General features: G+C 45.2%; 2 protein-coding genes across 2 annotated transcripts; both read left to right on the top strand.

Annotated features, from left to right (window-relative positions):
• Nucleotides 1–1,574: 1,574 nt before the first annotated feature.
• On the top strand, nt 1,575–3,916 carry ifitm5 (interferon induced transmembrane protein 5). The gene is made up of 2 exons (XM_042109108.1): nt 1,575–2,600; nt 3,473–3,916. The coding sequence occupies exons 1-2, from the start codon at nt 2,394–2,396 to the stop codon at nt 3,698–3,700; spliced, it is 435 nt and encodes a 144-aa protein (XP_041965042.1). The 5' UTR covers nt 1,575–2,393; the 3' UTR covers nt 3,701–3,916.
• Nucleotides 3,917–6,987: 3,071 nt separating this feature from the next.
• Nucleotides 6,988–12,905, top strand: LOC121723434 (uncharacterized oxidoreductase YjmC-like). Its single transcript, XM_042109099.1, has 11 exons — nt 6,988–7,188; nt 9,332–9,480; nt 9,662–9,850; nt 9,939–10,000; nt 10,100–10,153; nt 10,357–10,455; nt 10,727–10,862; nt 11,262–11,380; nt 11,860–11,955; nt 12,079–12,189; nt 12,320–12,905. Exons 1-11 carry the CDS (start codon nt 7,175–7,177, stop codon nt 12,380–12,382), a joined length of 1,092 nt encoding a protein of 363 aa, XP_041965033.1. The 5' UTR covers nt 6,988–7,174; the 3' UTR covers nt 12,383–12,905.
• The last annotated feature ends 12,407 nt before the right edge of the window (nt 12,906–25,312 follow it).

Below are 25,312 nucleotides of genomic sequence, written 5' to 3'. Positions count from 1 at the left end.
TAGACATGCCGCGGGACCATATCATATGGTCAGTCTTCAATCTCATATTCTGCTGCAACCCATGCTGCCTGGCACTGATGGCCTTCTTCTACTCCATAAAGGTGAATATTAACATCACAGATCCTATGTTGAAATCTAGAATATTCCAAATGTATTATTCCTGCTCTAATGACTATAAACATTGGTGAGCAGATTGGAAACAGATTTTACAGATCAATTTTTTGAGTGGCTGTTTTTGAGGATTTTGTTATTTTTACTGACTACTAGAAGTCTAGGATTCTGAATTTCAAATTGTCAGTGTATCAATGGCTGAGATCAACTAGATTAAACTGAATGTCACTGTAATATTACATACAAGGTGTAATCTTGTCTTGCAGTCACGAGACAGAAAAATTGTTGGGGACCTTGAGGGAGCCAGAAGTCTTGGATCCACTGCCTACTGGCTGAACGTCCTTGCTCTGTCCATAATAGTTGCGTTTGTTATTATCATGATTATCATATGCTGTATGCTGTTTTAAAATGTGTAGCTGAGAGCTTAACCTTTTGTCAACAGACATTTAGTACTATATGGTGAAAATCAGAGGTTGAGCACAAAGACCTCAATATCGTATTAATTAATCTTGTTTAATCTTGTTAATTTTGTGGTCAACTGTGCTAGTTTGGACAATTCAAAGCAATATTGCAGTCTTGGATACTTAATTCCTCTAGCATCACCAGTAGGCCATAGTTGGTGGTGTATTTTTAAACCATACATAACTAGTTTGTTATATACTGTTTATGGAGGATGGTGACTCAAAGAATAAAAAATATTATGATGAATTATGCATATATGTACATGTTGTTCATACATGGTTCATATCACATAGCCATATTTATTCTGCTTCTGTAAACCAACTGCATACTGTCTACACTGCACTATATTTCTTTTCCTGTTCTTGTCTACTTTGTCACATTGCACTTTTTTGCACTTCTGGTTCTGGCAAACTGCATTTTGTTGGCTTTGTACTTGTACTCTGCACAATGACAGTAAAGTTGAATCTAATCTTATCTAATCTAATCTAATATACCTATCGGTACTCTAAATTCAATTTGTAGTGTAGTGGTTAAGGAGCTGGGCTAGCGAGCAGTAGCCTGGAAGCTGTCGGTTCAATTCCCGGCTTCCACCGTTGTGCCCTTGAGCAAAGCACTTAACCCCAAGTTGCTCCGGGGACAATGTGATCCATTGTAATCAGGGATGGATTACTGCACGGGCCCACCGGGCCCAGGCCCAGGGGCCCAAGGGGTCAGGGGGCACTGAAGCCCAAGCCTTTGCATGGAATCATTTCTCAATATCAACAAATCAGGATGTAGGCTATGAATCTGATTGAATTTAGTATTGGCCATCCCCAAAATGCACCAAAATACAGGAAATCTCATCAAACAAATAAAAAAAATTCTGGGGGAGGACCCCCAACCCCCCCCCCCCTCCCACATATACGACAATTAGTGGGGGGCCCTTAATTCATCTTGGCCCAGGGGCCCGAAAGTTCATAATCCGCCCATGATTGTAATATAGCTGACATATGTAAGTCACTTTGGTCAAGAAGTGTCTGCTAAATGTAATGCAATGTAAATGTAATGTGTTAATGTTGTATGTATCTAACCAGGTAGGCCTACAATATAAAACTTGATATCAGTGTATCAATCACATACTGGCCACAAGAGGGCATTATTCACCCATTTTAAACCAGTCCCTGTTCAATAGCACTTTCGGACTGTATTGAAAGCTCATCTGCATTGCAAAGCAAAATACACAACATCAATTGTACCTGTCTTTCTATATAGACTAGCTACTCTGATATGTTACTTTAATTGCTGGACCGGATCACATTTCCAGACCGGAATTCTGTCAGAGAATGGAACTGCATAAGGACATGTCTAGACAACAAGTTGTTTCAGTGTTGGAATCCTTTTCTGCATTGATTTCATTTGTAAATTAATACATATTTTGCAATCTTTTGTTTCACCCAAAAAACTTTTCATCATAATTTATGCCAACTGTTACGGTAAAGAGCACCCCAGTGATCCACCCTTGGGAGTCCATGTCACAGAGACCCAGAGGCATCCTGCCTCGCTCACCCTCTCATAGGCTTGACCACATAATCACTGGCCTTGCAGCCTTAGCCTGCGCCCTCTCCGTGTCACCACCCTCCAGCGTCTGGATAAAAGCTGGGCGCAGGGTGGGGGTAACCTCTCACTGGGATTTCTGCTCGAAGGGAACACAGAGGGGCACAGGGCTATCCGCATTAGCATCTGCATTGTGAACCAGGACACCCCCTCAACAAACAAACACACACACACACACACACACACACACACACACGCGCGCGCACGCTCACACGCTATACAGCAGGATGGACAACGCCACTTACAACTACTCTTCCGACTGCACCCCGCTGACCAGCTGCAAGTCTGCCCGCAAGCCGGCTGGCTCCACAGCGGTGAACATGGGCCATGCTCCGAAGAGGGCCCCTAAGGACTACTTGCTCTGGTCTCTGTGCAACACACTCTATGTCAACTTCTGCTGCCTGGGCTTCATGGCTCTCATCTACTCCATCAAGGTGAGATCTCTCTGCATGGCTGGATCTATAGACATGGCCACCAATCTATGACAAACAACTGTAAACAAATGAGCATTCAGATCATTCTTTCTCATTAGACTGCAGATAATGTACAATATATTCCGATCAACAGTGCATGAAGACTGTTCAAAACCTGTTAAGCATCACTGAATATGAATTATGGTAGTGTCTTTTCTGAGCCATGTAGTGCATTATAGTCGCCATGTAAGATGGAATTGTTGATTCTGTACCACAGGAATGTGTGTGTGGATATAGAACATGGTGAACACAGCGGCACAGAAAAAAATCACATCCTGTGTAATAGCGCAGTGCTGAAATTAGAGACGTTTGCGCAGGTTTAAATATGGAGTAATTGGTATGTTGCTAATAGCTGATTAGAGGCAGCCCAGACACACTCCTGGCCCACGCTACAATAACACAGCTCCAGACTCAACTGAGCTCTCCAGTGAAGGGAAAATAGATCCACATGTAATTTTCCTGATCTCTATTTGCCATCACTCATGCTGCACAGCCTTGGGCATGTACAGCGTTGACAGGGAATGGTCGTTTTTGGATATCTCATTTTCAGCTGAGCGTGTTACTCTGAGTGTAGACATCAAAGTGGTGTTGTAGAGCAAACACGCAATGCACTTGGTAGGATGTGTGACCTGATTTTGAAAGAGAAACATAATGTACCAGCTCAGCAGGTTTCTGAAGCTAGCTGTTGCAGACTAGCAGACTGGTTTAATAGAGAGCAGGTACACCACAAAAGGTCTGATCTGAGCTCATGTTACACCCCTGGAGCAATGTAGGCTGAATCCTATGAGCTCACAACATTCTCAATACCTGCTATGTACCCCTTGTCTGTTCAGGCCCGGGACCAGAAGACCCTGGGAGACTTGCGGGCCGCGCAGGAGTGCTCAGACAAGGCCAAGTGGTACAACATCCTGGCCTCGGGCTGGAACCTGCTGGTGCCCCTGCTCCTCCTGGGCCTGGTGGTGCTGCTGCTGGTGCACCTGGGCACCTCAGAGGGCTCCTTTGACTTCTTCGGGGAGGACGGCTTCCAGACCTTCATGAACCTCTTCAGCTTCAACTCGTGAGGTAGACAGACAGACAGATTTGCAGACGGTAGCACTCACGAACCAACCGAGCCTCCTCCTCACAATGGACACCTGCCCCTTCCACCAACATCTACCTTTCTTTGAAGAGTAACTCCTTATCCTTAATTTCCTCAAAGTAACTTGAGTATTACTTGACTTATTATTGTATTATTATTTTTGATCAAGATTACTATTAGCCCTTGGTAGAGCCTGATGATTTTCTTCACTCTCCTTTTGTGAAAAAATGTGATCTGTGTGAAATAAAATATTTAATAATTATATGAGAATGATATAGTTTGGCTTTGCTTTAATATTCAATCCCGATTGGGCAAAAAGGGGAGCTGTTCCATCAAATCAAATAACATATAGACTATACATTGACCAAAAAGCTTGTTTTGGCTCTGTTCAGTGTGAACATGTGTGAACATAAGAGGATGAAAGGGTATGTTGCACAGGGGACATCACAGATTATTATTTAATGGTCACTTGGGGAAGATGGTCATGACAGCCTTTTCTCTCCTAGAGAAATACTTTTGGATTTGATGCTCTCTCTCTGGTTTGGGTATCATGTTCTTGCTCTAAAAACTGCCACGTCGTAAACTACTGTTTAAAAATCCTTTTCCATTCGTAACAGTGTACGTCAGTGTAAACAGTGCCTTGACTACGGGGAAGGACATCCATAAATACCTCCAGAAACATGTCTGAGGGACCTGGCTGGATTTGTGCGTCACACATTTGACTATGTTTCCCGAAATGTGGCCTTGTTGCCCACTTTCCTCTTTTCTGAAAAGAAATCTGTTGTATATTTTTTTTTCCGGGATGTTTAGCTAGGTTTCTTGTGTGCTGATTCAGCATTACCAACATGGCCACAGCATGTGTGGGCACTGACAGGGGAAAAAAAACACAAGGCAATGCAGCCAAACAACTAACACTTCTCATGAACAAGACACTGGCAGCCAACTCTGGTCTCCCCATGTACATCTAGAGATTGCCATCCAGAGATGCTGAGGAAGTCGAGGAACATTACATGTAGCACCCCCCCCCCCCCCGCCCAGCCTAGTCTCTCTTGTCTTTAATATCGACTCTTTGCAGTCACTCCCTGCATCCCACCCTTCATGGCTCTGGCTATATTAGTGGCCACTGCTCAGCATGCTGCGATATTTTTATGTGTCCAAATGACAGGCTCGTCTGCCAACTTTCTATTTTCTCCCACATAAGAGAGCGGTTGCAGATGTGGAGCGGAGGGTAGATTACAGAGAAGCCCAGATGCAGGGCTTTGAAACGGAGAGGGAGTGGCCTCTCCCACTGTAAGCGACAGCCACAGCGGTGGATGGTGCCTGGAGACCTTATTGCACACTACATTCTAGACACTACACACACACACACACCCACACACCACACACACACACACACACACACCCACACACACACACACACACACACAGAGAGAGAGAGAGAGAGAGAGAGAGAGAGAGCTCATCCTTTCAGGTGTCTCATTCTAAGGTGGCTTCATAAGGAATTTTGTGTTTTCAATGTGTTTCTGCATTGATGCTAGAAGACATAATTAGTGTCAGCATGTATGAGGAGTTAAATCATTTTTGTTTTGATTAATAAAGCAATAAAGAAGTAAACAATAAATGTATGCAATAAATGTCAATGGAACTGAAAGAAAGCTACAAGTTTTTATTATTCATTATTTAATAACATATTTAAATATTATTTTCACATTAGCCGTTTCATAAAGGATTTCTTTTAACCTTTCCTTTCAAATATATCTACAAAGTGGTGTATTCAACAGGTTGGAAAATGTGATGTATTGACTGATTGACTTAATTTTGTATGTCTCAATATGGCAACATTAAAAACAAATAAAAAGTTAACACCAATGTTTTTTTTTCTGTGCAAAAGAACTATAGTAGGCTAATTCTATAACACTTCTATTGTAGTTTTATAGTAGTGTATAATGCTTATATGATATTTTGTAATTCCTCTATAATAGTGTTCTTATAGTAGTATTACAGTAGGCCTACTTCTAAAGCTGATGAGCAATGTTGCTAGCAATGTTTATTATTATTGTGGTTCTGGCACGTATTTCTTTTCTGGAGAACTTTAATCAGTAGCCTAGGCAAATTGTCGTGATCCAATCAGACCAAATGGAACTGGTTATGTGGTGGCCCAGCAACATTTCTCAAAAAGTTGCCCCATGTATAGTCCCATATAACATTCAGTCGCCCGGTCATGCCGTTTCGCACTCTACAACATACGGAAAATCAGGACCTACTTGACTCAAGATGCTACCCAACTTCTGGTTCAGGCAATAGTCATCTCACGACTCGACTACTGCAATGCCCTCCTGACAGGTCTCCCAGCCTGCGCAGTGAAACCACTTCAGATGATCCAGAACGCGGCGGCGCGCCTGGTCTACAACCAACCCAAAAGGGCACATGTTACCCCGCTGCTCATCCAGCTACACTGGCTACCTATGGCGGCCCGCATCAAATTCAAGGCTCTAACGCTTGCCTACAAAGTAGTCTCCGGTTCTGCTCACCTACTTGAATGCCCTCATACAGACATACGCTACCTCCAGACCGCTGCGCTCCTCAGACGAACGACGTCTAGCTCTACCACCGGTACGCTCAAGCCAATCCAAACTTTTCTCATCTGTTGTTCCTCGTTGGTGGAACACACTGCCAGCTCCTACAAGGGCAGAGACATGCTTCTTCATTTTCAGAAAACTCCTGAAGACCCAGCTCTTTAGAGAACATCTCCTCTCATAGCAACACTTACAACAAGTCTTACTGATCCTAGCACTCACCCGCCGTCTCAAACTGACAAGTAACTGTTAAAAACAGCACTCACTGATGCACTTATTCTTACTGTACTCTAATGTTTTTAAATTGTCCTAAAATTGTTGAGAACTGCTCTAAAACTTAAACTGTTTACTATGTTGTTAGTCGCTTTGGCTAAAAAGCGTCAGCCAAATGTAATGTAATAGTCCCAGATTACTATGAGATTCCAATCATTTTTTTCGTAAGGGTTAGGCTACCAGTGTTTTATATTCCATACGTACCTCTTACATCTTGTTTATTGCTGGGCTGTAAGAATATAGGGTACAGTTTGAAATAAAGGTGCGCTGTGATTCCAAGGACGAAATGCACGCAGCTAAATACATAAGCTTCCTTTTCAGCTGCGCCTTGATACAGCGTAGGCCTCACTGACCCCCAAGGGTAGCCTACCAAAGGTAAACCTGATACAAATATTGGCACAACAAAATGTTTTACCTAATAGGCTACTGGCCCCGTGACCTTATCTTTCTGGAAATGCCGGTGGAGCTCGCACATGCTCGGCATGCTTTTATAGGCTAAATAGTTGAAAACCTGGTCGACTTGATCGTGCTTCCACCTTTAAACAGCGAGTGTCTGTCTGAAACCAGCCGGCTCGTCTGACAAACAGGGAGCAGAAACAGACAACACCATGAATATGACCAGGTAGAGTAGATTATGTTGTTATGCATTTTTCCACAACATGGCACATCATTTCATAGAGAGATTGGAGGAAAATGCGTCACATTTCATTCACAACAACAGTCGAACAAGGTTCCTGTCAAAATGACTGCAACCATTGATTTAGTAGAAATTTGAAAGATGAAAGGTAATTACGAAAAAGAAAAAGTATGGGTTATCAATGTAGCTTTAAAGCTGTATTTCGGCTGGAAGTCTCCCTAAATTCTTTAAGAGCATGTGAAACATATCTAATGGTGATAATTCATAGTTCGTAGTTTTTTTTTAAGGAAATGTGAAATTTGAACGGACGCTTTCATGTTTACACAGGCTTTTCTAAAGATCAGATTTAGTGTTTGTGATTCATTTTGACCATGGACTATTGAACTGGACTGTATAATGTGCCTTCCCAGCTCAACAAAAAAGTTGAGTAAACACTGGCCTCTTTGGCAAAGCACTTCTGAATTGATCTAGCGTTGTTTATCAAATGTGTTAAGCTGTTTACTTCCATAAAATAGTTTTAACTGTAATCCAGCAACTTCATAATTCCACCACAGCACCACAGTAAAGATCACTTGCCCCTTTAGGACATCTTCCTGATTAGGCAACACACTGGTGAAACTATACATGTGTAAATCAAACACACATTTAGACTTTTTGTCAGATTAATTGAGGATCAGGTAGCCTTTTTAGTAATCAGTCATGTAAAGTTAATATGCTATGCTTGTCAGGGGTGCTGAATGTCATCATGCCTGGTGGGCTGAGCTCGCTCATGGTGGTTGCGGTGAGGTGGGGGGGTGGGTAGCGGAGCTGCCTGTAGGGTGGATCACAAGCCCGTGGAACCCGCAGGGACAGATGTCTATATATGCACCCTAGTGAAGTATGGCCTGAAGGTATAATCATGTCTTGAGACTCTTTTGCCCTTAATGATGCTTGGTTGTACAACATAAGTAATTTTGATGGGTGTTCCACAAGCCTCAAAAGGTCCACAGACTATTACAGTCTATATATTACTATATACTACATTTTACAGTATCCTCACTTGCACACACACACACACACACACAGCGAGGCTTTCTTAACACTGTGTCTAAACTGATATGGTTCCCTGGTTTTCTCGAACAGTGCATGGAACAGTGACAAATCTCTGGAAGTCATACAAAGCATCAGCGCTGCCCAGACATCATTGCTTTTGTAGCGCAGAAGTGGCACAAGACATTGTGGGCTTTGTGGGATACTGAATTTCAGGGTGCATGTGGCTATGTGCTATAACCCAGTGCAGTGGCATGTTTACACTTTGCGTCACTTTTTTTTGTCCTTTCCTCTACACCAGTGTTGTGATAGATGATACCTCTCGCGTTGCACACAAGGCTTTGTGACTTACTTTTCCTTCAGCCTGTTCTTAATTGAAGTGGTCTGGATGGCATAATGATGAAACACTTTTGAGGCTTTTTGGATTGCTGTTCAAGAGGGGAGTAGAGTTGACTTACCGAAGATATACAATGCAGTATAACAGGCCCAAACAGTGAGGCGAACCCTTCCGCAAGGGTGATGCATTTCATCTTTTCTATGTCATCCCTGCTGCTGCACAGTGTCGTCACTGTCCAAACACATCAGAGAAATCATATGCTTCAGTGAAAGACACACAGGGCATTTCTTTTTAAGGCTTCAGAAGCATATCCGCAAATCCATGGGAAGTGTACTGAACATTCATGTTCACTGTGTCTATTCATGCTCTGTGTTGAATGATCTTAAAATAGCAGTCAACACGAGTGACACTAAATACGTCCTTAGGTAAAAATAGGTTCTCCGTCCCTGTTCTTTCTCTCAGATTCCCTGTAATTAAAACAATACATTGAGTACCTTCTTATACAAAAGCCAGAGGGCCAATAACTGGAGGCCTAGCACTATGTTAAGGCCTAAGGCACATGTAGTGATTGTGTGTGTATAATCATACCTATGCCACTGAAGTCTGGGACTGGCCATAGAATAGTTTACAATGATTTGATGAAACTTGGTAGAAGCAGGAAATCAAGAGAAAGAAAACATTACTGTCCGTTGTTTGGTCACTCACAGATCCAGAGTAACACATGACCGAGCAGGTTAGTAAGGTCTGTGTGTCCTCTCACAGGTGTCTTATTGCCGAGGCGGAGGTGCAGGCGTTCATCAAGCGGTGCATGCTGAGCGTGGGCACCAGACCCAGCCATGCCCGCAGCCTGGCAGAGGTGCTGGTGGAGGGAGACCGGAGAGGGCATTACAGCCACGGCCTCAACCGGATGGGTCAGTATGTGGTCTGTGGTTTTGTTTTGATTTTGCTATAAAGACATAAAACAAGGGAAGGATGTTGTCCAGGGAAGGTTTGTCTAGTCCTCCTCTTAACATTGCATTTGGATGATGTGTTGTTCTTATGCATTGTCACATGTGATGCAGTACTGACTGTTCAGAGGATGTCATGCTATAGATGTGTACGTTAAAGAAGTTAAAGCGGGCATCTGTGCTAAGGATGGCGAGCCAGTCATCGAAAGGGAGACTGTGGCCACCAGTCTGGTGGACGGGAGGAACCTGTTGGGTCCAGTGGTAGGAAACTTCTGTATGAGCCTGGCCCTGAGGAAGGCCCGGGACGTGGGCATCGGCTGGGTGGTCGCGCGAGGTACGTCAGTGGCCAGGCCCTCTCACTCAGCATCAGCTGAATTTGTTCCCTGGAACTGAACAATTCATCAATGGTCCTTTGCCTGCAGGCTCCAATCACTATGGCATCGCTGGTTATTACGCCATGCAGGCCCTGAAAGAGAACATGATCGTGAGTACAACAGCTGAAGTGTGTTTGCTGAAAGAGAGAGAGAGAGAGAGAGGTTTGGGTTTGGCCATGTTATTTTTAACCAGCTTTAACTTCTGACAGGGCATGTCCTATACAAACACCTCTCCACTGGTGGTCCCTACCAGAGCTAAAGAGGTGAGCAGTGAAGTTAACAGGAATGAATGGCTTTTTACTCTCGGGGCAATCTGTGTTTTATTTACATAAAGACACAAAAATATGCCACTTTTTGTAAATGTTTTAGTGTTGGTATTGCCTAGTCCTCTGTGACTTATGCCTGGTTTTGTTGACTTCACTGGTGGCTGTGTTTGACAGTTTTCCACTGTCCGTTTAATTTCCAGTGCACTCTTGGGACCAACCCCATCAGCGTAGCGGCTCCAGGTAAACATGGAGACAGCTTTGTGCTGGACATGGCGACGTCTGCAGTGGCGTTGGGAAAGGTGTAGTAAACACACAGTCTTTAGCAAAGCAAGCGTCACAACACATGCCTCCTATTACTTAAAATACAATACACAAACTACATTTGTTAGACACTGTACGGTTCACTCACTGTATGCCATGACCTGCCTGTGTGTAGAATATATGTAACAAACACTAGATTAGAGCATGGCTGCACACTATGTTATATTTAGGTTTGGTTTTCTCTCTCTTTCTTTCTCTCTCTCTCTCTCTGTGTGATCTCAATTGACCGAGTCTCGTCTTTGGCGGCAGGTGGAGCTTCACGACAGGAACGGTACCTCCATCCCAGAGGGCTGGGGCTGTGACTCGGAGGGCAAGCTGAGCACTGACCCCAGCAAGGTCCTCCAGGGAGGGGGCCTGGTGCCCATTGGAGGGTGTGAGACCACAGGTCAGCAAGATATCAGCGATGCATGCGGTCACCACACCAGCCATGCTCTAAAATGAAATGAAGTGTGTGTGTGTGTGTGTGTGTGTGTGTGTGTGTGTGTGTGTGTGTGTGTGCGTGTGTGTGTGTGTGGTGGGGGGTGGCAGAATTATTGTCTGTCATAGGGCACAAATTTTCTAGCAGTGCCTCTGGCCCCCTGCACCGTCATCTTTAGACAACCACTCCTCTCACCCAACATGATATCGTACGTTTATCGATATCAATATCGATGATATCGTACGTTTTGACAGACTTCAGTATTCAGGCAATTATGCTTTAAATATTTATGCAAGATAAATGTTGGGGTGTTTGTGCATGTGGAAATGATGTTTCTTTCTTTGGTTTCTACTTGTTTTATTTCAGGGGGATACAAGGGCTTTGGCTTGGGCATGATGGTGGAGGTGTTCTGTGGAATGCTAGCAGGGTCTGAGTACAGTCGCTACATTCGAACGTGGAGGGTGACAGATCGGGCTGCTAATCTGGTTTGTGTCCAGCCTCTCTGTCCAACTGTTGAGTGTAATGGATTGAAAGCCCCAGGCTCCCTGCTTTCAACACAGCAACGCTGCAGGTTCCTCTAATGCACGTCTGTGCTGATGCTGCCCTCTGCTGGGGTTGTAGACACACAGCAGTTATCTGCCTTGAGCCATGAATCTAATCTCCCTTTAATTACAAGTGTGTGAAGAACACAAAAAGTACTTTTTGCCCTAATAATCTTAATTGTATGTATTTATGTGTGTGTGTGTGTGTGTGTGTGTGTGTGTGTGTGTGTGTGTGTGTGTGTGTGTGTGTGTGTGTGTGTGTGTGTGTGTGTGTGTTTGTGTGTGTGTGTGTGTGTGTGTGCATAATAGGAGGCATAACACTTCCTTAAACTATGTGGATATGTTTTTTAAAAATAAAGTATCTGAACAGCAGTTGTGTAAACATCTCTCTCTCTCTTTCTCTCTCTCTCTCTCTTTCCCAGGGTCAGTGTTTTGTAGCGATAAACCCAGAGAACTTTGCTCCAGGTTTTAACGACAGAATGTCAGACCTACTGTCTTTACACAGACATTTGGAGCCTGTAAGTTGTTGTAAAATTTGACTAGACTTCCTTTGGCTGTGTTAGGCCCTTCACTGTAACATGCATAAGAGTTCAGCATTAGTAAAACACCACCCACACACCATTGTGTTGACACCTTTGTAGGCCGAGACTGAGATGCCGGTTGTTGCGCCGGGAGACCCAGAAAGAATTCATATTGAAAAATGTAATTCTCTCGGTGGCATACCGTACCATCTCAGCGTGGTCAACCACATGGTAAGGCATAGTAAATCACTCTGCCTTTCTCTTTTCAGCTAGTGTCATCTTAGCACAACATTTAAGATTAAAAATTAATATTATAAAATATTGATGTCCTTGTTAATGGATCCTTACAATTATTTTCCAGAATACTTTTGCCAAAAGCATAGGGGTCACTCCCCTGCTTTCAGTTAACAAGGTGATTGAATAACACCTGACTGGCTGGAGTGTCGGCTGCAGTCCTGCACTTTACACGGTGATGCTTGAAAAAGGTGATCTGTCCTCGCATCAAGGTCAAGCCAAGAGTGGGTTCAGTTATGTGCTATAGAAGAATGCCCTCAGCCTTCTTCTCAGGATGACCATCTTCAAAGAGAAAGAAGACTTAAAATATGGGAAACTGTAGGATGCAGAATGTGCAGTAACTGAATTTATGGTCAAACGGGTAGTTTCAGTTTTAATCTTGCTCATATATACTCATTTGAAAGAATCTTTTACACTGGAGCCACAGGGTATTTTACGTATTTCAAGATAGAAATAGTTTTATACATAATAAAAATAACTTATTCATATACAATGTCATACATTATTGGTGTTACACCACAGGTGTTACACCACAGGTGACACTGCGGTGTTTTTTTTTCCGAGGGCATTCGGTTTGCTTCAGATCTCAGGATAAAGGTGTATCTGTAAAAATGTTCAACAATGAAATAAAACATTTTAAGATTTCCTTAAAAGCCAAGACTTATAACTCTTTTTCTACCTTTGTTGCTATGCCATTTTCTTTGGATTTGTTTGTTTGTGAAGGCAGTAAGGAGGCAGTAAGTATTTGCTCTATGAGTCATAACCTCCATCAAAGAGAGGAAAGGCCTCAACTGATATTTTTAAAAACATTATAGATACATGCATTCATTTTATCTGATTATGTGAGAGTTACAGTGTTGATAGTCATGGTTATACAATAGGTAGGTGGTTGTTTTGAAGTCACACTAGATTGAATTCAAATATATTTATTTAATTGAATTAATGTCTGCTATGGATAGTCATTGGGTGTCATTGCCATATTGAATTTCCTCTTGGGGATCAAAAAAGTATCTATCTATCTATCTATATACAGTATGGTTTGTCATTTGGCTGGTACTGTTTTAGGACACAAGGGGGAGACAAAGACCCACAGTTGAACACCCCTAACCCTTTTGTCTAATTGACTTATATTCTATATTTCAACAGTCCTAAATGGTTAAACGTTTTGCTTTTAAAATGCATTTATGTTACAACCAACTCCAACTATGTTAGTGCAAGCAAGAACATACAGTGTTTAAGTAAACACACTCCATGTTAAACAAACCTCTTGTTAAGTGTTTGGTTTTAGGTCCCCCTTTAGATGAGTCGAGCTTAGCCAAACAAAGCCAAAGGAGACATTTAATGATAAGATCAGTAAGGATGGTCTTGTTCTGTGGCGCTGGTCAAAGTGTGCTGAGGAAATGAGGCTTCTAGGGCCTGTAATTAGGACTGGATGGGGAGGAGATGCCAGGGGCACTCGGGCAAACTGCAAACTCATCCCCCCGGGCAGCACAGCACAGCACAGCACATCACATCACACTCTGTGGAGTCCAGCTAAACACTAGTATCTGTACCATAGGGTATATGGTACCATGCCAAACCACCTCAAAATCCCACATGACCCTCTTAGTTTCTGTAGAAATTGTACCCACACTGTAGAAATGGGCCCATCACAGGGTACACAGTAAAATAACATTGAAAACATAGAAAAGCATAGCATTTGAATTAAGGAACCTTCACACACATGTTTTCTGCTGCACTGTACTGTTGCATTTTTTGACATTTGGCTTTCAACTTCAACACCGTTGAAGGTATTTGGATGAATTTTTCTGGACATCAAGTTATTTTCCATGGAACTGTCGTGGCCAGTCCAAAACATTGGCCTCAAGACTGTTTTAATAAGATTAACACTGTAGTGATACCTGATTTTTTGTGCAATTTTGAAATCATAGTCGGTCTAGATGGGTTTACATGGACAGTTTTTTTTGTTATTCTGATTAAACTATTCCAAATGAAACATTTGTGTCATCTGTTTACATGGGGTATGTTCTATTATGATTCTATTATATGAGTAGTTATAAGCGCTCCAGAATCTTTAATCGGAAAAGCCATTGCTGCTTTGCTTTTGCTTGAGAAGCAACAGCAAGCAACCAGAGCAACATGGCTGTTCAATCAGAAAAAGAAACGAATACCCCACCCCTTGCATTCCGATTTAAATGGTAATCGGATCAGCAGTTTTATTGCCATCAAAGTGTTTATATGTATCATTTTAATACCAATTGAGCTATTATTCCGATTCTAATCGGATTAAAAGTGTCCATGTAAACCCACCTATTATCAAATAGATATTGTGATGCAGAGCACGTCTGGCTCTTCAGTGTGATCTGACCTGACCTCTCTAGAGAGGAGGCCATGCCTGTGGGCCATAGGCCAGTCAGTGTGATATGTAAATCATGATGGTGGTTTCCCTGATTAAATCAGAATATCAATGGAGTCAATAGAGGTCAGTCTTTCATTTGCTTGATATGTATAACATCTGCATCTATTCATTTAGGACATCCTTTCATCCAAAGTAACTGACAGTACAGATAAGCATGCATGTGTTACCTTGAAACCATGACCTCAGTGGTTCAACACCTTGTTTGCCAGTTCACAGAAACAGTATACCAGATTTCAGTAAGATGCAGAGAAATAAAGACAACAGAGATAAATGACATAAATTGAGTGGAAATAGTAAGAATTTTGAATTCTGAATTTTAAGAATTTTCATTTATCATTGATAACATAAGCATGGTTGCATAAACTGCTTTTTTAAATCAAGGTGGAGTGTTGTTCAATAGACACATTTAGCTCTGCTCGAGCCTACACCACACCCAGACATGGTCCAGGACGGGCTGCCCTTGAGCTCTGATGGGCCGCATCTAGGAGGGGTGGCAGCGGCAGATGCCTCCTCATCTGAGAGGCCTAATTCCCTCTGCGCTAATACCTCGCCTTTCACAAGGAGACGCAGCCTTCACAGTCAGAGGAGCAGAGACAAAAGGGGAAGAAATCAGAAAATCAATCCCTCCCTGAGCTGTGAAGGAATAACGGGGGAAAGCGTCGCGGTGAACGAGCCGCTGAGAGCAGTGGGCAGGGACGGGGATTAGGGGCCCAGGGGCCCAGGGGCAGGAGGAAGAGGGTGACCAGGGAGAGCCGCGCTGCTGCCGGTGGTGGTGGTTGGTGTTGGTTGGGTGAAGGTGGTGGTGGGGGTGGGGGTTGTGGTGTTTGTCCCGGACATCCAGGCGACGTTTGATGGCTACGCACACACACGTCGGGTCAGACGGGCCGTGGTGGTGGATTAGGGCAGATTCTGCCCCCTCGTTAGACAGAAACACAGGCAGAGGGGGGGGGGGGGGCCCTGGCCCTAATCTTCCAGACAGAGAGGCTGGCCGTGAGCAGGGCCCGGTGGGGATTTGGAGCGGGCAGGCCGCGGTGCCCAGTGTGGCCCCAAGTGGAGCACGAGGATTAACGAGCCGGTGACAGGTGTCCCTCTTTGTTAAATGTCAATGGGACATCCTGTGAGGTATTGAATGTAGATGGATGTAATAAGGGGGACAGCCAGTTGGGGATCCATTGGACATAACCAGAACTCCTACTGCTTAGAGAGAAGTCGATCGCTGCTCTAATCTATAATAGGCACACACACACACACACACACACACACACACACACACACATACACACACACACACACACACACACACACACACACACACACACACACACACACACACAGACACACACACATACTGAGAGAGAGACATTTTCTTAATGAGTAAATGTTTGTTTGGCACACACTTCTATAGGCATGACATTGTCCCATTTAATGCCATGATAAATTCAGAGATCGAGTAAAGGAAGAAATAGCATATACTCATATTTAGAGTTTCCTTTGAAGGACTGTAGCTTGCATGAGTCAGAGTAAAAGCAGCAGCTTGTTGAGGGTTTGATGAAAGGGTGGGCCTGCTGGCCCTGGACAGGATGGGCTGATCCCATGCCGGTCAGGCAGGCAGATGGCCCCAGTGGGAGAGGGCCACAGTAGCACTGGACTCTCAGGGAGCTGTGATCTCACACACGGGCTCCCTCAGCCGCCCGGAGAGGTGAGGAGTGGTTGGCCCGTCGTCATCGCACCCCCTCCCAGGAAATAACACCATGGCCATGTTCACACACAGCACACACACACACACACACACACACACACACACACACACACACACACACACACCAAGGGTGTGAGGCTGGCCAGCTGGTAATCACTCAGCTTAGCGCTCCTCTTTGCCACCGTCGGTGGAGTTTAGGCCCAGATTAGGCAGCGCAAGAGAGTGGGCTTCTAATCGGGGGGCTCTGAAATGCTGATCAGAAGGTGGGCCGGTCGCTCCAAGGGCCCAGGAGCTCAGAGGAAGGGTGCCGCACCGCGGGTGGCTAACGGAGGCAACCTGGCCTGGTTCTTTTCATGTCCTCTCTCTCTTTCTCCCTCTTCAAGGAAGAAGTCCACCCATATAAAAAGGGTGTGGTGGACTTGGGGCTACCCTTGTGTGAGTTTGTGTGTGTGTATGTATGTGTGTGTGTGTGTGTGTGTGTTTAGGAGGATCTAAGCATGGCTGCCTGTAAGATCAAAACAGACGAGGGAAGGAGAAGAAGAACGGGGGGGGGGGGGGCAGGGAGAGGAGGAGGAGAAGAAGAGAGGGAAGGCTGTGGGGAGGACTGGCAGCCTGCTCTCCTGCTGGGCCTTTAATGAAGTGAAGCCATTTCCTCTATTGTGCCTCACAGCTGTTGTCCCAACAAAGCCAGATATTGCCTGGCCCATTGTTCTCCGAGTAATGACCCAGCAGCCCACTTTTTGGCCGAGTGTTGGGGAATGCCCCAAAAGCCTTCCCAAAAATCTCTCGGCTTGAACTTTGGCACCGTCACGAAAAAATAAACAGTCCCTCTCGGCACGGACAGTGCTCCAGATTTTGGGCTCAGAGTGTCCTTTTATCACTGCTTGTCTTTTTGTGGGGAGGTTTTGGGGATTGTTTGCTAAAGACCAGGCACAATTAGCAGAGATGATCATCTTCAGCAGGACCCCACACTTGGAAAAGGCGGCACAATGGCTTGACACTAATGTGCCAACAACCCGGGCCAACTGTTGGCCACCATTTACGCCTTGCGTTGAGCAGGAATGGTTGTCCCGTGGTTTTCTCCATATTAAGTATGGGCTTGTTGGCTAGGCAGCAGGCATAGCTGCTGTTGCTGTTACTGCAGCTTTTATTTTCCACAGATATATAGCCTGGAGCCCTGTTTTGGTGACCTCTGCTCAACTCGCTTTTGGGCTAGCTTGTGCTAACTAAATCATGCACACATCTGCTCCTTGTTTAGTGTTTCTGCTTTAGCACAGCTGTTCTTAATTAAAACTCAACTCGAAAGACTCTGGCCCCAACACACTTTATTGTGCAAGCAAGTCAAGGAATGGCTGCAGAAATAGCTCGGTGAAGTAATATTTATGTTCAAAAAGCTGAATGCTCAGCATCTTGCGCATCTTGATCTCAGTCTACAAATAAACTTGGCTGACTTTTCCCTCCAATTTTCACCTCTTGCTGTTTTGTTGCCCTTTGGGTCTTTGTAGTCACATATGACGGGAAATTGAGTAGTTTGAATGTCAAAGTTATGTTATATACACAATTCAATGAAACACCAATGAAGGAAGGTACCTGCTTGATAAGCCCAGTGACATGCTTTCGAAGGTTGTTCTGTTTGTGATGTTTTTTTGCCCACAGAGGTTGATTTGTTAGTGATTTCGGTAAATAGGCTTGGTTGTTGATTGGCTGCTGGGTGAATTCCCCTTCCTATTGCACTTAACATTTATCCTACATATATTTGAAATTAGATTCATTTAGCTTTTTAGAATTAGCATTGTTTACAAGTTAACACTCTCAATCCATGTCCTGGATGTAAGTGACAATTTATTCACTATTCTGAAATGTCACAGGAGCTGAGGAGGAAGGTGTGATGCAATGGAACCGATGGGCATTTGTTGAAGGAAGTGACATGAGGTTCTGAAACAGAGGCGTCGGGACGGTGCAGAGTGTAAGTTTGGACACCTAGGGTGAACGAAATGCTTTCTAATCAACAGGGATACTGCTGGGATCCATCAGGATGTGTTACTATCTCTTAGCAGCTAGTTAGACCTCAATTACTACTGCATAGAAGGGACCACACACCAACCATTTGCAAAACAGGACAGCTCTTCAACCACAAATAAGAGAAGATCTACATCTGGCAATCTAGATAAATATTAGTAGTGATTTTATATAATCAGTAGATTTTCTAGGAGCCACCTTTAAGGTCTCCTCTAAGTTGCCCTTTATGCACTCCCCATTTGAATATTAATGTGTTGGTGCTTTGGTCCATTGTCATTCTTGACTCAGCATCAGAGGACAAACATTTTCCTTCTTTACAGTAGGGCTCTGTAAATGTGTTCACTGAATTGAGTTCCTCAGCCTTTGTGCTTAGGCTAATTTGGACTTCAGGCAGCGGCAGAGTGCTTTGCTGCAGGGCAGAGAGAGAGAGAGAGGAGGGTCTGCCATCACTCTCTTGAGTCTCTTGCATCTTCCACCTTGACTCAACCCCCCAAACACACACACACACAGACACACACACTCATACACCTCCCTCCCTACCTCGTCTGTGTAGAGGTCAACAAAGCCAGCTGTCGCACTCAGCAGGAGCGGCTAGAGGGGACGTGTTTGACGCGGACAGGTGAGGAGCAGTGGGCGCCCTCCCTTATGCCCTCCTAGTCCGCCAATTGTTTGGCCGTTTTAATGATAGCCTGTTGCTATAACCCACTGATAGACAGGCCCAGCTGAACTGCGTCGGGCTACCCCTCACATTGTAATGACATGGGGGGATGGGGCTAGGTGGTCAGGGGGCATATCTGCAAAGATGATCACAGTTAAGTTATTTTTCCACTTCATTAAGTCATTTTTGCCTGATCTTTTACTTACTTGAATTATAACAGAATCTTTTCATGCATAAGACTTTCTTTTCTTTCTGTATTCGTATCCATAACTGTTAGAGGTCTTTTCTAGTATGCAAAAAAACTCTGTTGTTTTAGTCATTAGTCATTATTGAAGTTGGCCTCAAGCCATTTAGTTCAGTACGTGTGTTATTGATGGGACTGTGCCTCGGCCTCCTGTATGAAAGGCTTTTATGGCCATACAGACATTCTGAATTTACTAGAACTTGTGTGTTTACTCAGCCTCAGACACATCGCTTTATTATTCCCGCCACGTCCTGGATCCTGATGGGCTTCCCAGCCATTCTCCATCTGTGTCTCCCTCTCCATCCCTCCCTCTCTCCCTCTCTCTCTCTCTCTGCACTAAGCTCTCAGCCATGGGCACAGCACAGCGACTCACATCTTCTCAAACACAATCCCCACTCATCTTCCAGCAGCAAAACTGTCCTCTCAGACCACTCAGGTTTGTCTGCAGCATACATAGTTATGTTCCTGTCCTCTATGTTAAGGGCTCTCAGAAGTAAAGTAAACCCAACTGAGGGGTGAGTGTTTACCCAGTTGTGGGGATGCAGGGGTATCACTCTGTGTGAATAAAGGGATGATACAGGCTTTTTTTGTGAGGGGGGGGGGGGGTATGGGTGGGATGGTGGCCATGTGTCGCCTGTGTGTGTCTGTCACAAGGGCCCAAAGGACACTGTGACCAAAAGGATGTGGTCGCTCAGGTTACCCTCCCTCTGTTTCTTCAGTTGCATTTAGCCATGAGTGGGCAGGGGCAGAGGATATGGAAACTGTTTGGTCAAGGAGGGAGATCGGACGCAGGTCGTGTTTCGGCTCTCATTTCCTCCTTGGGTGGGAGCATGACAGGGTGTGTGTGTGTGTGTATTGTGTGTGTGTGTGTGGGGGGGGGGGGGGGGGGGGGGTTGAGCGTCTGACATAGGGTCCACCTGCTTGGTCATTCATGGCACAAAAGAGAGTCACATATGTGTTGTAATCAGAAATCAGAATAGAATCTAGCAAACCATACCTAAGGTAATGAATTGCTTTTTCCAGTCCGTAGGTGGATTGTATTTTATCCCAATGTGATGGTTCAGTGACTTTTTCTTTTCCTTGATTTGATTTTCTGTCATGTAATTTCAGGATTAAACTATTGTTTGCTTTTAGCCTCGAAAGGGCTGATCGAGAAATGTATTTTGCAGGGTTGGCTGTACATGTATTCATCATTTCAACTGACAAAACAAAAACGTCATGAAGAGCTGTCAGGTTGAATATGCAGCTTTAGGGACACGTTAATGTGTAGCAAAGGCCAACAAACGTTCAGAGCTCAATCGTTTGCTCAGCCGTGATGAGACTTTCCACTTGCGCATACTGAAAGCTGACAGGCTCATTAGTGGCTACCACTTCCGCTCATTGTCTCCCGGTGTGTGTGGAGGTGTCTGTGCCGGGTGGTAGTGTGTAGTCCTCCGTATGTGTGGAGGTTGTAGTCGGGGGGGATGTCAGCTGGTAGGTACATACAGGAGGGATCCGGTCAGCCCCCTCCCCGGTCCGGCCCGGCTCTCCCACTGCTAGTTGGGAGCTGGACAGCTGGTGGGCCGTGAGCAGCCCGGCTGTGTGGTGGCTGGAAACCCCATGGACACGGCGACTCAGGAAAGCCTTGCATCTGCTGCACCCCATCCTCCTCCTCTCTCTCCCCCTCCTAATTTGCCTCCTTCCTCCTCCTCCTCCTCCCCCTCTGTCTCCCTCTCTCTTCCCCTCCACCTCCCTCTCTCTCCCTCTCTCTCTTTCTCTCTTCCCCCTCCTCCCCATCTCCCCCTCTCTCTCTCCCTCTCTCTTCCCCTCCTCCCTCTCTCTCTCTCCCTCTCCCTCTCCCTCTCCCTCTCTCTTCCCCTCCTCCCTCCCCCTCTCTCTCTCTCCCTCTCCCTCTCTCTCTCTCTCCCTCTCCCTCTCCCTCTCCCTCTCTCCTCCCCTCCTCCCTCTCTCTCTCTATGGTTGTCAGCTGAGAGCTGTAGGGGGACAGCTGGTCAGTGTTGATCTGGAGCCTCTGACATCACACATCAGCACCCAAAACAGAGGAAACCCCACAGCACACACACACACACACACACACCACACACACACACACACACACACACACACCGGGAGAAGTAAACCAGTAGGCAATGAGCTGGCCTGTGTAATGTCTCAGATAAAAAAAAAAGTGTTTATCCAAAGGCATCAGAACTTTATTGACAGTGTGCATTCCGCATTTAACTACATAAATAATGCATTTATATCTCATAATGAGATTTATGACATGAAAAAAATCTCTTCAGACCATTTGTGTAGCCCTTTAAAGTTCTGATTTATTATGAGTTATTTTAATTTGTAAAGAAACATTTCTCAATTACTCTTATTGATGACTATTCACTAATTCTTTTAATAAAGGGCTTGACAACTCCCACACACACGCGCACACACACACTCACCAACGGCTCAGTTTTACAGCCTTTAGTTCATCCCATTTATCTCCCCATCTCCGTGGAAACGGCATCCCAAGGCTCATTAAGTCACCATCTCGGGGAGGAGAAGGCCACGCCAAGGCGCCGTGTAAACGGTTGTAAAACAGGCAGTTCGGCTAATTGTAGCTTAGCGCGAGGCTTTGGCGCCAGCGGACGACTGCTGAATCCGAGGCAAAGTTGGCGCCGGGTCACCTCAGAGGAGAGAGGGGACGGGGCAGGGGTTGTGGGAAGGGGGCTGAGGGGTCCAAGGCGAGGCAGCTGGCCATCCAGTCCCTGTCTTGGGTCTTTCACAGGGGAAAAAAAACGTTATGCCTGCCAATATTTGTTTTTCTTTTATGACAGAAGTACGTTGGAATTTAGACTCTTCTGACGTCTGCCAGAGGGGTACTTGGGCTGTATTGTGGTAAACAGTTAAGGGCCAGGCTGTGTATGTGCGTGTGAAAGAGACAGAGAGAGAGAGAGAGAGAGAGAGAGAGAGAGTAAACACACTAATCTGAGATGTCTTATTAAAATTGGATTGACAATTCGGTGGTTAGGAAGCTAACGTGTCTTTTACACTCTGTTGCCATAGCAAAACATTCTTTTGGCAGTTGGTCAACAGCTTTTCAACAAAAGACAGTTGCGAGTTTCATCTTGAACAACTGAGGCCAGAATGGAAGACAAGTCAGAACTCAAAACCATAATGTAACAATGAACGTCACAACAGAAGAAGTGTCCAGCACAGATATTTAAGGAACGCTTTTCCAAATGGCCACTCTAGCCTTGATAGTGTATTACTCAGTCCAGGGTAAAATGACCCAGTAAAATAACTCAACCACAGCTGAGCTGAGGGTGGGATCCCTGCTCTCTGCTCCCCCATCTGCCTGGTAACTCAGAGTGTCCTGTCCAGCCATTACCCTCCTATTACTTTCGGGTAAGTGGCAGCAGTCCATCTGTTCATATGCAAAGGTCACCAATGTCCATTGATCCATTATTGATTTATTAAATTACTTAATGTTAATAAAGGTTAATTAAAATTTTGTCTTGCTAATTGTACTGAGCTAATTAAATCTATCGCTTTATTCAGACAGAGTCATGATGCGGTGGGACAGCTAGGCTTCATTTGCAGGGTGGGGTGGGGGGGACAATAGAAGACAGATGACTGGTCCTGCCACTTAACCAGGCAAAGCTTTTTTAGGGTCATCCCCTCTCTGAAAGGGGGCTTCAGTGTGAATTATGTAATTAAGTAACTCAGTCTGACCTTTGGGGTAGGGATTTAATTAAAACCTGAGCACTTAGAGTTTTGTATACCTTTGCCAGAGGAAGCCATTTCTTTTGTTTCCAAACTGAAACAGAAGAATTCACAGTGAGGAGGGTAGTTTTTTCTTATTTTTTGCATCAAGTTAGCAGAATCCTTCCTTGAAATCAGAAGCTCTTTCTCACACTGGTCCAGTGACACATTCAACGTTGTCTGTTTGTCCTCTCCTGTATCTTGCCACAGTGTTGCCTTGCACATCCCATTACCTCAGCTGCTTACTGTAACATAAGCCACGGCTCGGATTGTTCCCATCTTCGGTGAAGCAAGGGGATGGATTTCAGTATCCCCTATCTAATCCTGTGAGCCCAAAACAACAACAAAATAGCCCTTCCCTAAACAAACAGCAAAGCCCTGTGGGATGTTTTCTCACATTCTAGCACACACGCGCTCCGGCTTCGGCCAGGTGACGCTCTCCTCCTGGCCTGATAGGTAATCTCTTCCTGTGAAATCAGTGCTGGACCCCAGGATTAGATACTGTCTCTTCTCTCTTATCTCTGCTGTGAGAAATCTCCTCTATGAGAGGCCTGCTTTTGAGAGGAAAGGGTTCTGGAGCTACTGCAGTCAATGCTACTCTTTTGTGACTGTGGGTGATGTCATATGAAGACTCACTTTAAAAAATGATGCTGTTACATTACACATTTTTTTTTCTTTGCTGTTACATTACACATTTTTTATCTTGTGTGTATGTAAATAGGGGAATGTGAGTCATTAGATCCTAGGTTACACCCTTGACTGTGAAGACTATTGCTAGAGACCTACACACAAGTTATAATGTTATTTGTATAAGTGTAAACTGGTAGCCATCTCTTAGATGTGTCTGTCTGATCTAAAGTTTGCTCTCCCCCATTCTTTTAATGCTATAAAAAAAACTGTATTTCTCTTCACCTTTGATGAAGCACGGCGTGACACCTGTGTGCTGCAGGGGGCAGTGTTGAGCTAGGGATCCCCTTTTCTCTCACACACCCACAGTGAGAGTGTGAGCTTAAACGTCTGTGGCACTTTACTCCTGCTTCAGGACCACTCAGCGTAATGAGCCATTACAAGGTCCTGGAGGGGTCCTCCCGTGGCTGCTCCGCGCCGTGCTCACTGGACTCCTCGAGGAGACGTATGCTGTGCTCAGGAGAGCAACTGGTGCCCTGCCTTGCCCTTCCCCTCCTGTGCTCTGCTCTGCCCAGCCCAGCCAGCACCGCACCAGGCCACCTTCACTTGCCTATCAGAAGAATCACTTCTTTGTTGCCCCCTTCGTTCATTTGGATTTGTGTGTGTGTGTGTGTGTGTGTGTGAGTGTGAGTGTGAGTGTGAGTGTGAATGTGTGCTCTGTGCGCACCCAGCACACCCTATCCCCCCACCCCACCCCACCCCACCCCACCTATTTGCCCTCTGTCACCGGGAGCAGCTTTTTAGTGGGAGCAGTGGGGGTAATGGAGCAGAGGGAGCAGTGGGGGTAATGGAGGCAATTTCCTGGTGCAGTCGGAGTCGTGGTGGGGCATGTTTTTGGCCCCTGTGATTATCAGGGCTACTGCGCACCATTGTGCGGCCGGCCGCCGCCTTAAACTTAGTACAAGCACGGTCTGGTGTAAATGAGTGTTTGTGTGCTGCCTGTGTGTGTGTGTGTGTGCTCACAGCATGCCCCAGCGAGGCCACAGGACAAGGCCCTCTGTGTGTGTGTGTGTGTGTGTGTGTGTGTGTGTGTGTGTGTGTGTGTGTGTGTCACTTTTGGGCCGTCTGGTCTGGCTCAGACATACACACAAACACACCGTCGTAGTTTTAAGTGGACGTGAGCCACAGCCCTTTGTCTGGGCTGAGGAGCACCGATGCCACTGTGGCCTGCAGGGGGCAGTAGTGGCGCACCTCTCAGCCAGGGGCGGCCACAGAGGCCAGCGTGCCCAGCGCAGGCGAGAGTTCAACTCAATCACTGCCTCGCACGAAACCTGGCTCAGCACGCATTTTGTTTTCACTCTGATTTTTTCTCCAGGCAGTCAGACTCCTTCTCAAATGGCAAATGGCATTCTTAACTTCCTTGTATTTTTGTCTGTTATGTATGGTCAGTGCAAATATGCCACATTACAACCCGACCACAGGGATAACAAAGTGTTACTCAGTCATTTGAGTGGAGAGGGTGTATTTTATCATACATTGTATTTTATCACGGGTGCAAGCTTGAATTGTTTTGTGTGTGTTGTATCATTGTGAAATAATTAATTAAATGGCCTACATTTGAAAGCACATGAGGCTGACAGCTATGACAAAATGTGA

This window comes from Alosa sapidissima, chromosome 11 (assembly GCF_018492685.1).
Source record: "Alosa sapidissima isolate fAloSap1 chromosome 11, fAloSap1.pri, whole genome shotgun sequence".
NCBI classification, from domain to species: domain Eukaryota; kingdom Metazoa; phylum Chordata; class Actinopteri; order Clupeiformes; family Clupeidae; genus Alosa; species Alosa sapidissima.
The sequence above is the reverse complement of the archived record's forward strand: the minus strand, read 5'-3'. Positions and strand labels throughout refer to the sequence as shown.